The sequence below is a fragment of the Gadus morhua genome, chromosome 21 (assembly GCF_902167405.1).
Source record: "Gadus morhua chromosome 21, gadMor3.0, whole genome shotgun sequence".
In the NCBI taxonomy this organism is placed as follows: Eukaryota; Metazoa; Chordata; class Actinopteri; order Gadiformes; family Gadidae; genus Gadus; species Gadus morhua.
The window spans coordinates 4,802,541-4,813,960 of record NC_044068.1 but is presented as its reverse complement, the minus strand read 5'-3'; the positions used below and the strand labels follow the sequence as shown (position 1 = coordinate 4,813,960).

The 11,420-nt window shown below is 45.6% G+C and overlaps 1 protein-coding gene across 1 annotated transcript; it reads left to right on the top strand.

Moving 5' to 3' along the window:
• Window positions 1-2,425: 2,425 nt before the first annotated feature.
• LOC115534727 (proto-oncogene c-Fos) lies at window positions 2,426-6,001 on the top strand. The gene is made up of 4 exons (XM_030345903.1): window positions 2,426-3,400; window positions 3,987-4,166; window positions 4,496-4,603; window positions 4,929-6,001. Exons 1-4 carry the CDS (start codon window positions 3,272-3,274, stop codon window positions 5,847-5,849), a joined length of 1,338 nt encoding a protein of 445 aa, XP_030201763.1. The 5' UTR covers window positions 2,426-3,271; the 3' UTR covers window positions 5,850-6,001.
• The last annotated feature ends 5,419 nt before the right edge of the window (window positions 6,002-11,420 follow it).

The window sequence follows — 11,420 nt, the reverse complement described above, 5'->3', positions numbered from 1 at the left end:
TGCGAAAGAAAACAAGAAAAATTAATAACGCATTACAGACTTAGGTAACAATTTATTGTATCGTGTTCTATGTAATTAAAATGAGTTTATAATGTGTATAATGTATTCACTTTAAAATATGCTCAGACGTAACCATTCTCATTCAAGAAATGGAACGTTCCAGACGGTATCCCCGCTACGTCACTGTCCCAAATATGGTGCATCCTGTAAGGGGAGGTACATGCTGGGAAATACTCAAACCTCCAACAGTTGACTGCGGCTGTGACGTTATGTAAGACAACAAACACAAAGGTTGTTATGAAAACTTGACAATGAGAACTTCGATACATTGATCTTGATTGCTCGGCGATCGATGTATTTATGTATATAGTCCTTATCTATACGTAAAAACGCTTAAATTAAAAAAGGTTTGATCGTTTTATATTTAAGTAGTTTATTGTTTTTTTTTTATTATTTACGGTTATTCCGAAAATACAACAGCAGAGATGTAGTCCTTTTTACAAAAGCATAAATGGCTTTTTTCTGATCGTAGTTTGCAAATGTATAGATGCTCTATCATATTAATCGTTTCCATTTTTGATAAATTGCTGCGATTCTACCAAAATGAATATTGGAAAATCCGTATTTATGCATGGAAATACGTTGTATTTACATACAACGTCGGTGTATCCAATGGAAAGTTTAGATAAACTTGCACGTTCATGTTGGGACACGTTCTTCGGTATAGGCTCAGGTTTATACAGCTTAAACCCTGAGGCAGCGTTTGAAATTCTTGCGTACATGGGGTGTGTTTTGAAGGAGCGCAGACTGGTTTGTGTGTACTTAGTTTACCTTTGCAAATGACTGGTGCCTCTCCCAATATGGACTAACCTACAGCGTGAGCGTAAGATTGTTGGTACCCCGCCTGTTTGAGTTCGCTTATGTAGAATGGCAAACTGCAAAAATGTATTCTGATCAAATATTAATTTTAAGCAGAATAAATAGTCCTTATTTATTTATCATTAAATAAAAAAGTGTGCAAGTTTGCATATGCTGTAGTTATCAGTAAACGTGCAAGTAACACGCAGCACATGGGAGTAGTGGTTCGACTCGTTTCCCGCGTTGGTGTTTTGTTAAACATTCTTCGTTGTCTTGGTAACACTCCACCCCTTCGAGGCAGTGACGTCCCCTTTGCTCTGCTCATGCTCCGTTGGTGCGCGCGCGCGTGTGTGTGTGTGTGTGTGTGTGTGTGTGTGTGTGTGTGTGTGTGTGTGTGTGTGTGTGTGTGTGTGTGTGTGTGTGTGTGTGTGTGTGTGTGTGTGTGTGTGTGTGTGTGTGTGTGTGTGTGTGTGTGTGTGTGTATCTGTGTGTTGCGCTGGGGAAAGTAACCGGACACCAGACATTGCCAGTACTCTTATCAACTAGGGCTCTAGGGTTGAGTCTGACAACGGTCTGTTGCGTGAACTCTCGTCTCAACAATTACCGGGTGAGGGACTGATTCATGATGTCAAACCAACCGTAAATTCTACTCCGAACCATTTAATTACTCAAGAATTATCACTCAACAAAATATAATAATAAAAAAATAAATAATAATAGCAATAGTAAATATATAGGCTAATATTTATATATATATAAGCCCCTAACCCACTGTGATAACAAACCAGAACTGCTCCAAATTGAAAGCCCAATATTTTATTTTCCTTTATAGATAATTTGATTGATAAAGATGTTAAGAACAATAACCACTTGATAGCAGTTCATTTTAAGTGGCCTATAAATAGGCATAGCCCTACTAAATTATTCATAACGCAGGAATAGCCTAGGTGTTAACGCTTCTGACGTCGCTCTGCATTTCACGGTACATAATACCATTCCAGCCCATTTGGCCCAAAAGAACCCCACCATGTCACGGGGCTATAAATAACCCCGACAGCGTTTCCACGTTCACGCAAAGGTGGCTTTGTTGAAAACGTTGCTTTCAGCAATTGTGTTTGTGGAGGGGGTGGGGGGGATATCTTTAGTCACTCCCTTTAATCCCCCCGCCGGTCTGCAGTGAAGACCACCAATGGCCTGCCAGGAAACCCAAAAGGGGCGTGACTGCCGGGAAAAGGAAAGCTTGCCCGCTCGCCAGACGCTCCTCTCTGCTCACTTTCATTGGAGGATTTCTGGGAGGGCGAAACCCATTACATATTAATTACTCTGTCTCTGACGAACTGAATGGAAATCCTAACGGTTCCCTTTGACTATAGTTTATAAACACAGCCCACTGTGTCCGCCTTCATTGTTTCACTTTTCCTTTTAAATTGTATGTGGCGCGCGGGCAGAAAAACGGGATGCCCAGCAGCGTGCACGCGCGCTCTGCGTGTGCGGCCAATTGCTCCAAAGTTAACCGGAAACACCATATATGGCTCGACTCGTCTACTCGGCTATTGGCTGTTAGACTGCAGCGACAAGTCTGTTGCTGGAGCGCCGAGGCGGTCAGAAATAAAAACAGGGGACTTATCTATTAACTTATTGTTAAATATGTCCCATGTGTGACCTGTTGTAAACTGTTCGTCCTAAAACCATATAGCCAACCCAATTATAACCGATCTTTCTTTTTGCTATTGTCGCATTCACATAGGCCTAGTCCTATGGATAGGGTATAATGCATTTGATTCATTGATTATATATTTTTTTACATCAGTCTTTTGTTTCGTCGTGTGAAATCAGGTCAACGATGAATCAATGGTTATCCGACGGACTTTGATGTATTGATAACATACATTATTTTGTGAACATCGTGTTTTGTCAGAGGCCTAATGCAGATGCTGCATACGTGAAATGACGTTGTTTCATACGGTAGAGAGCGGACTACATATTGAAGGAGGGGGGGGTCTCTCTCTATATTTAGCAATTAATAAAATAAAATATTGGTCTTATATTTTGGCGTCTTAAAACCCTATAGGTTATGGTGTGTTGACCGTTCAAAGCGCTCATCTGACACGTCAATCCCAGCCTTTTACCCCTCTCGGAACGACTGTATCCGAGATGGTTTGTTCCCCCCAAAACCCCCCACCCCGCCTCACCACCCCATACATTTCATTCATAAAATTCCAACTCACTATAAAAGGTGGGCCTCTGCACAGTCTGCACAGAGTAACCGCGTTCACGAGACGAACCGACCAATCGAAGACCTCACTTAATTGGGACGAATACAAGGGGGTCGAAGCATTCTCTACAATCGACAAAGGTACGACACAATAGGCCTATATATAGTTCGCTTATGTGGTAATCGCCGACTGCCAAGATGTACCAGGGATCCAGCCCTGACCACGACGCGTCATCCAGCTGTAGCGGGGACAGCCCTGCGCGCGGCGGCCAGCCTCCTCCTCCCTGCTCGCTCTCGAGCGCATCCTCAATGGACAGCCTCAACCAGGTACCTCCTCGCGGACACACGTTAGTTCTTCACAACTAACATCTGGATCTTTGTATGTGTATGTGCCGATTCGTTTGGTGTGACATTGTTTTTTTTGTTTTTTTGTGCTTTATGGTGATTACTTAAAAAAAATAATATATATATAAACATAGCCTAGGCTATATCCCACAGCACGGCAATTTCATTTGAGAAATCCAAATTAAGAGGCATAACCGTATATTACGGCTACAGTTAGGGTGATTGAAGCGTCTGTGTATATGTACTGAATCCAGCTGATTACATCCCGTTACTTGTCTTGGTCGTGACCTCTCTGAACACTAGGCTGTGAGATCACACGGACGTCGGGGATAAAAAAAAAGAAAAAAAACGAAATTGATGGCAGCAAAATTAACATTGTGACAGAGTGATGTCTAAACGTTGAAGCGGTGTATTCGTTTTTTTTTAATATTTTTGCAATTCCTTCCGCTCGATGTGGAGCGCATAACAAGATGTTCGCTCAGATTGGTTTGATGCGCAGATAAAAAAAAAACATCACCACCACAGTTCTCATCTGATCTTCAACATTTACATCTATTTCTCTCTACAGGACCCCGACTCGAGTGACTCCTTTGTTCCGACGGTGACCGCGATCTCCACGTCTCCCGATCTGAGGTGGATGGTGCAGACCACCACCACCTCCTCCACCCATTCTCCCTCCCGCGGAGGTGCACGAGCCAAAGCCCGCTCGAAGGAGCACACCGGCGGGAAGAAGGGGAAGAAAGACCAGGTAAGGACCTCTGATCGGTGCACCTTGGACGGCGTCTTGTAGCGATAGGCGAGAGGATTCGTGTTGATGAGGAACAGCGTGCGACGCAGCGGTTTTCCGACGCTATCATCGCTCCGTTTCTGAGCTCACGCGCGCGTTGGAAGGGGGGGGGGGATGCAGACAGCCAGCCAGACCCTTCCTTCTCAGCACAACCTTCGCCGCATTGAGCAAATGTTGGCAGGTCGGACGGGGGGGATCTGGAGCCAAATGCCGACGTTTGCAGGAATCGAACAGAATGGTCATTTATAACCCCCCAAAAAATAGCCTTTTTTTTGTGATTGATTTTGTAGCCTTCCAAGGAGGAGGATGAGAGGAGGAAGATCCGGAGGGAGAGGAACAAGATTGCCGCAGCAAAGTGTCGTAACAGACGGAGGGAGCTCACGGACACGCTGCAGGCGGTGAGTGGGCCTGTCTTACCTGTCAACCTGCGCCTTGGCCTCTCTTACCTACCTGTCAACCTGCGGCTAGTCCTGTCTTACCTACTACCTGTCTTACTTAACCAACCTGCACCTAGGCCTGTCTTACCTACCTACCTGTCTTACCTAACATAACCTGTGCCAGGCCTGTCTTGCCTACCTGCGCCTATACACGTCTTACCTAACAACCTGTCTTACTGAACCATGCGCGTTGTTCAATGCTCACGTGAGCGACGTATAAAAGCGGCACCATCTGTACTCTGCGCACGTCGTTTCTCACACGTTTTCATTTCCTCGACCGCTACAGGAAACCGACGTGCTTGAGGAAGAGAAAGCGGCGCTGCAGACGGAAATAGCCGATCTCATCAAAGAGAAAGCGCGCCTCGAGCAGGTGCTCGCCTCTCACGAGCCCGGGTGCGCGCGTCACCCGAACGAAGAAGAGCGCCGTGTGGACGACGCGGTGCACGATGCGACTTCCGGGATGGACGGCGAGCTGGGGGAGGATAAGGAGGAGGAGGGTGAAGACGAGGATGATGATGGGGGTGATGAAGACGACGTGAGTCCCATGCAGCAGGAGCCCCCGGCGTCTCCGCCCCCGACCCCGCTGCTCTCCCTGTGGCCCGAGGGCGAGAGCCTCTCCGAGGGGCCCGGCGAGGGAGAGGGCGGCCCCCCGCTGGGCCCCCCCCAGGACCTGGACCCCCCGCCGCCCCCCTGCGCCGCCGCCGCCATCCTGGGGAACTCCGACATCCTGCTCTGCTCCAGCGCCGAAGAGGAGGAGGAGGAGCCTCAGGAGGAGGAGGGGGAGGGGGAGGAGCCGGAGCCGCTTGAGGACCTGAAGGTGGACGACCTGGACGACCTGGTGCCCAGCCTGGAGATGAGCGCCCCAGAGGAGGAGGAAGGGGTGGGGGGCGGGGGGGGCGTGTCGCTGGGGTCCGTGGGCGCGTCGGTGCCGGACATCGACCTGGGCGGCGCCTTCGGGCTCCCGGACTGGGAGACCCTGTACCGGTCCGTGGCTCAGGACCTGGAGGCCCTGGGGACCCCCCTGGTGTCCTCCAGCCCCACCTGTGGCTACCGCTCCGTGTTCTCCTTCAGCGGGGCCGAGATAGACTCCCTGCAGGCGGAGGACGACAGCCTGGCCCTCAGGGGCCCTGCTGGGGGAGGTCTCGGCGCCGGGGGCCCCGAGTTCACCAAGGATAGCCTGAACTCTCCCACACTGCTGGCCCTGTGAACGCAAGATAAGGGCCCCTTATGCAACTGGTTTATTATGTCACTGACAGTCAATGGTTTTATAACCAGCAAGCTATGGTCTCTTTCTCTCTCTCTCTCTCTCTCTCTCTCTCTCTCTCTCTCTCTCTCTCTCTCTCTCTCTCTCTCTCTCTCTCTCTCTCTCTCTCTCTCTCTCACCATCTCTCACTTTTTTCTTTCTCTCTCTGTATACCTCTCTCTGCCTCTCTACTTCTCTCACCCTCTCTCTCTCCCTCCACCTCTGTCTTGCATTCTCTCTTTCTCTCTCTCCCTCTCCCTCTGTCTTAAGATCTGTCTTTCTCTCTCTCATGCTTTGTCTCTCTACCTCTACCTTTCTCTTCATTCTCGTTTTCTCTCTCTGTGTCTCTCTGCATCTCTTTCGCTACCTCGCCCTCCCTTCTTCTCTCTCTCTCTCTTTCTCTATCTATCGCCCAGCCTCTCCCTCCCTCCCTCCCTCCCTCCCTCCCTCCCTACCTCTCTCTCTCTCTCTCTCGCCCACCCTCTCTCCCTCTCTCTCCGATACTGTTTTGTGGTGCAGATGTGTTGATGTTGTGTGGAGCCTCACATCAAGGAATCTCTGTAACGTCTCCGTTCCCGTAGCCGTGACACAGGGTTTGACTCTTCCGTCCACTGATGGTGCTGCAGAAGGCAGTGAGTGCTGTTACTCCTCTGGAATGATATCTCGTTGTGCCGGTGTCAAAAAGTGCATGCAAAAAAAACAAGAGAATCATTTTAGTGTCTGCATCATCTTCTTCTTGCATTTTGTTCATCCCTTAATGTAATGTGAACCTAGGCTGTTTCTCAATATGATGTGAATACTGTTTACAAGTTGTGCTGTTATAAGTGAAAACGACAGGTCGACAAATGTGTAGCGTATACAACTATCATCCGACTGTTTGGTGTCAATGGACTTCCACGAAAAAGCATTCTGTCATGTATTTTATCCAGATGTATTTTATGGCATAGTTTATTTTTTTACTTAATCAGATGCAAAAAATATATAGCTGAAAATGGAAAATAAATACCAATGAATCACTATTTGTTGTGCTGTTCGTATGTATTTTAAATGGCATTATTTGATAGGTTTAACGTGCAAAACGACTTCTTGTGAATATGATCACATCCAGTGCGATAATTATGGCATATAACACCACGTAACCGTGGTAAACAACGCGTAAACAGTGGAAGCTAAATAGAGCACGTTGATCATTTATTTATAGCACACGTCCCAATATTCTCACGGTCAAGGGAATCGGATTCCATAATGCAGGAACGTTTAGCGCAAACGTCACGACGTGTATGCGCCACGACGCAGTGACGTCTCTTTTCCTTGACCATATTTGGAAAATGCAGTTGTTTTGTTGCCATGGAGACGGTGTCATGTTTCTACCCAGACCGTTTTACCGGAAAAGGACAAGGCGCACAAGTGTTGTATTGGAAGAACCGAAAACAAACACAAGAATTCGGAGTCATTACGAAAACGTATTACCCATCATAAATTAGGTTAACATTGTAATACTTAGTTTGCAGTTGCAAAAATGTTGCAAAGGAATGTTTACTTTCTGTTAACTTTCCAACGCAAATACGGAACGCGAAATCCCTAAGCTTGCGGATACTCTCTCATGCTTAAATGATACATTATGATGTTGTATATTCATATGAAATGTTATTTATTAAGGTGAACGAAACAATCTTAACTAGAGAATATCTAGAATACTTGATGATACAGTAGATGGCGCTAAATCACAGTCCAAAGATATAATGTGTATGTATCGATCAATTTAGAATGTATGCATGCATGCATGTATGCATGCATGTATGTGTGCATGTTTGCATGTTGGTGTGTCTGAATGTATGCATATATATATATATATATATATATATATATATATATATATATATATATATATATATATATATATATATATATATATATACATATATATATATGTATATATATATATGTAAACGCATGTAAGTATGCATGCATGTATGAGTGTGTCGTTAGTGTCTATATAATAGACACTAACAAGTGAACTATTTAACTATCTATCTACGATATAAAATTAGTCAGTGTTTAATCTTAACCTCCACAATGAGATCACAGGAACACAGTGCTGTGCCTCATCCACTGTAACACTGGTCTTAATATCTTTTCCAGGTACACGCCATCAGTGCATCACCTCACCGCCTCGTGACCGCCTTGTTTCCTACGGGCTTTGACATATTCTCAAAGAGGTGTGATACTCACATGGGCAGGCTAAAGTCAGTGTCATATGCTTTTTAAGAGGACGGATAAGTCACATGATGAGAGAGAGAGAGAGAGAGAGAGAGAGAGAGAGAGAGAGAGAGAGAGAGAGAGAGAGAGAGAGAGAGAGAGAGAGAGAGAGAGAGAGAGAGAGAGAGAGAGAGAGACAGAGACAGAGAGAGATTTCCCACCAAAGTGGAATCAATGAAGACATGGAATTGTATATACCAACGCACTGTGAGGGGCCCGACACAAGCAATGGGAAGAGAAGGGATGTGTTTAGAGGAATATTGTTAGCAAAAACAAGTTTTTACTGCCCTTTCTCGCCGCTTGCAAGATACATGCTGGATTCCCAAGGGAAAGGCCACACATCATTTCTAATCTACTTTTTTATAATAATACTGATACTAAAGGCAGCAGTCAGAACAGCACAGAAGAGAAGTGGTGTTATCTGGCTACCCCAAGGTTACAAAAGCACAACTAGTCGGTAGTTCATAAGACAAGTGTGTGGTCTATTATTAATTTTTTACCATCGGATGCTAGCCAAAGTCCAGGTGTCTATCACCTAATGCGTAGCAGGACGCATGACGAACCTGTGTGTCGAAATGATGCCCATCAGCCAAAGTTTGTGATAATAATTACCTAGATAGGAGCACAGGCGAGTCAATTATGTCTGAGGCGTGAGAGGGAGGGAATAACAATAAAAACACATTGGACAATTTACGGCCAGAGCCGGAGGATCCTGGGAGATGTCAGTTATGATGTCAGAGCGCTCAGTGGGTGGGCGAGGGAGAGAGAGAGGGGGGGGAGCATTGTTGTTGTCGAGGGGGGGGGGGGGAAGGTCAAAGGCTTCGGAAAGGTTTGCTCAGCTGCAGGGCGACCGCAGGCGGCCTCACAGTGGATTACAGTGGACAGGCGGTAGGGCCCGGATATCCCTCCCAATGGGGGGCCCCCCTTACATTCTGGGGGACCAGTCCCTCCAAGGCCCCCCCCCAACCATGCAACTGGTTTACCAACTGGTTGACACATTTTGGGAGGGCAAATGTGAGGGCCGCTCCAGTAAACCTCCTCGGTACACCAGTTGCATGGTGGGGTCCCCCAAATGTCACGGGACCCCTCCAATGGGAAGGACCTCCAGAGGCCACTGCATCACAATGTCTGAAATTAGAGGATATTCTATTTGTTAAAAGGGCTGAAGATCTTCTGGTGGATCGGATCTGGATCTCTTTGTGTACGAGATGCGAAAGAAGAAGTGTGTGCACTTGTGTCTATGTGTGTGTGTGAACAGTGCTCATTTGTTTGTGGTGACACTCTGAGAAAGTTTGCAAAAAAGTGTTGCAGCCGTAGAAATAGAGCACCTTGCTGCTGAGAGTGGCGTCGTTATCTATGGTATATGATAAAAGGACCATTGTAACGTTATAGTCATTATACACCGGCGCAAAACTGACAAAATGCCCAGAATTGCGCAACTTATAACTTCTGTAATACAGTTTTAGCCCCTCTCTATATAGCCTTCATAATTTAGCTAGACACAGTGTCGCAAAACCTACAACCGTCAGAGATGATTTTACAGTTTCAAAAAAGGAAGGAAAGATAGAAAAAATGGACAAAGTTAAGGTAAAAATACGGCTGTCCCTATAGTGTCTCCGTTGTGGTCATATATGAGTCACGGCCGTGTCTGGAGGTGGATGCTGGGGTTTTCCATCGGTTATACAAAACACATACCAGATAAGACTTTGGAAGAGACGGTTCATATTATATTTGCATATTGCACAAAAAATACATCAATCTGAAAACTCTTGAACGGAAAGTCGAACACGTCGCTTATTTCTTCTCTTACTTTGCATGTAGCATTTTTAATTGTGAGCATTGGCAAGTTCTGCAGAAATATCGAATGCATGCATTTGATAGAACGGTAGCAGTCATGTTATCCTGCACTTTATTAATTATGGAAAACAGGCACAGAAATAAATAAAGGGAAAGTAGCAGACGAGCACTGTATTGAATATCTTAAATGAGCATTAGCAATGTCTTAACGTCTCCTGTCAAGGCTAAATCAATGAGATCACTATAATGGCGTGAGGTACGTTACTACCATTACCAACCGAATACAAATAAAATAAAAATATGTTTGACTGACTCACTAAATCTGATATACATGTAGATCTCATTTGTGAATTTACCTTGTCATTTTAGCTCAAAGTTCACGATCAAGACATGTTGTTTTGGGCAAGTACAGCTCCCTGAAACCACACTATGAAAAGGTGGAACCAATGCTTTTGGAAGACAGCTCTGTTCTCCATTGAGGGACAATTGTGGTAAGCGATGGAAGGACGGTTCAAGACGAACCAGTGCACATTTCCTGTGTGTCAACATGTGCCATGACATTGTTCTTTCTCGCAATAAATGAAAATATATTTTGATTCCATTTAGTTCCCCCCTTCCAATTTAGTGCTGTTTCCCTATCATATCTTACTCATCCAAGTTATGACTGTGACACAGAGCTGACCCCCTTCAACAGACACACACATAGGTTCCAAACAACCCCCCATAACACACACACAGACACACACATGCACGATCCAAACCCCCCCCATACACACACACACACACACACCAAACACACGCACAAAAGCATGCTTTCTGTCACACTCACGCACAGACACCAACAAATGCTTTCTGTATCACATAACCCCCACCACAACACACGCTTACACACACACAGACCCCTCAGATGTTACAGACATAAATCAGAGCAGCACCGAATTAGAACCTAAAACCTGGGCCAGGTATTCTGGGCGGACATCAGCTGTCCACTACAGGTGGTCATGGCTGAAATGGCAATGGACGAATCTGTCATGTTGTCCTGCATGACAACTCATTCGGGATCCCTGCAGAGGTGCACGCTTTTAAACCAGCCCCACTTCACATCATGGAAAGGCCAGTATTTACGTATGGAATGTCGGTTGCTTAGTCATTTACGAGTATAGGCCTCGACGATAACATCTGGTAACATCATTAAGTCATTTGTGCATAATTGATTATGTATTCAGTCATTCTCAGACTTAGGTCTGTGTGTGGTGCGTAAAACATGGAGGAAACCACGTCATACAATCAATGAGTAATAAATAAATAGAATTATTCCTAAAATTTGACAGTCGTTAATGTCTTTGACCTCTGCCTAGTCCCCGGGGTCAAATCCGAAATGCCGCTGCATCGCAAATAAACGTCATGGTTTCTACCAACACTGGAGGAAGTATCACGTTTTATTCAAGGAATGCAGAATAATTCCCATAATCGCGCTTA

What these genes read in the sequence shown, in the direction of transcription:
- LOC115534727 (XM_030345903.1), top strand. Translation starts at nt 3,272, where the DNA reads ATGTACCAGGGATCCAGCCCTGACCACGACGCGTCATCCAGCTGTAGC. An exon ending in CAATGGACAGCCTCAACCAG is followed by an intron (nt 3,401 to 3,986) that starts GTACCTCCTCGC and finishes TTCTCTCTACAG; the next exon opens with GACCCCGACTCGAGTGACTC. An exon ending in TCACGGACACGCTGCAGGCG is followed by an intron (nt 4,604 to 4,928) that starts GTGAGTGGGCCT and finishes CGACCGCTACAG; the next exon opens with GAAACCGACGTGCTTGAGGA.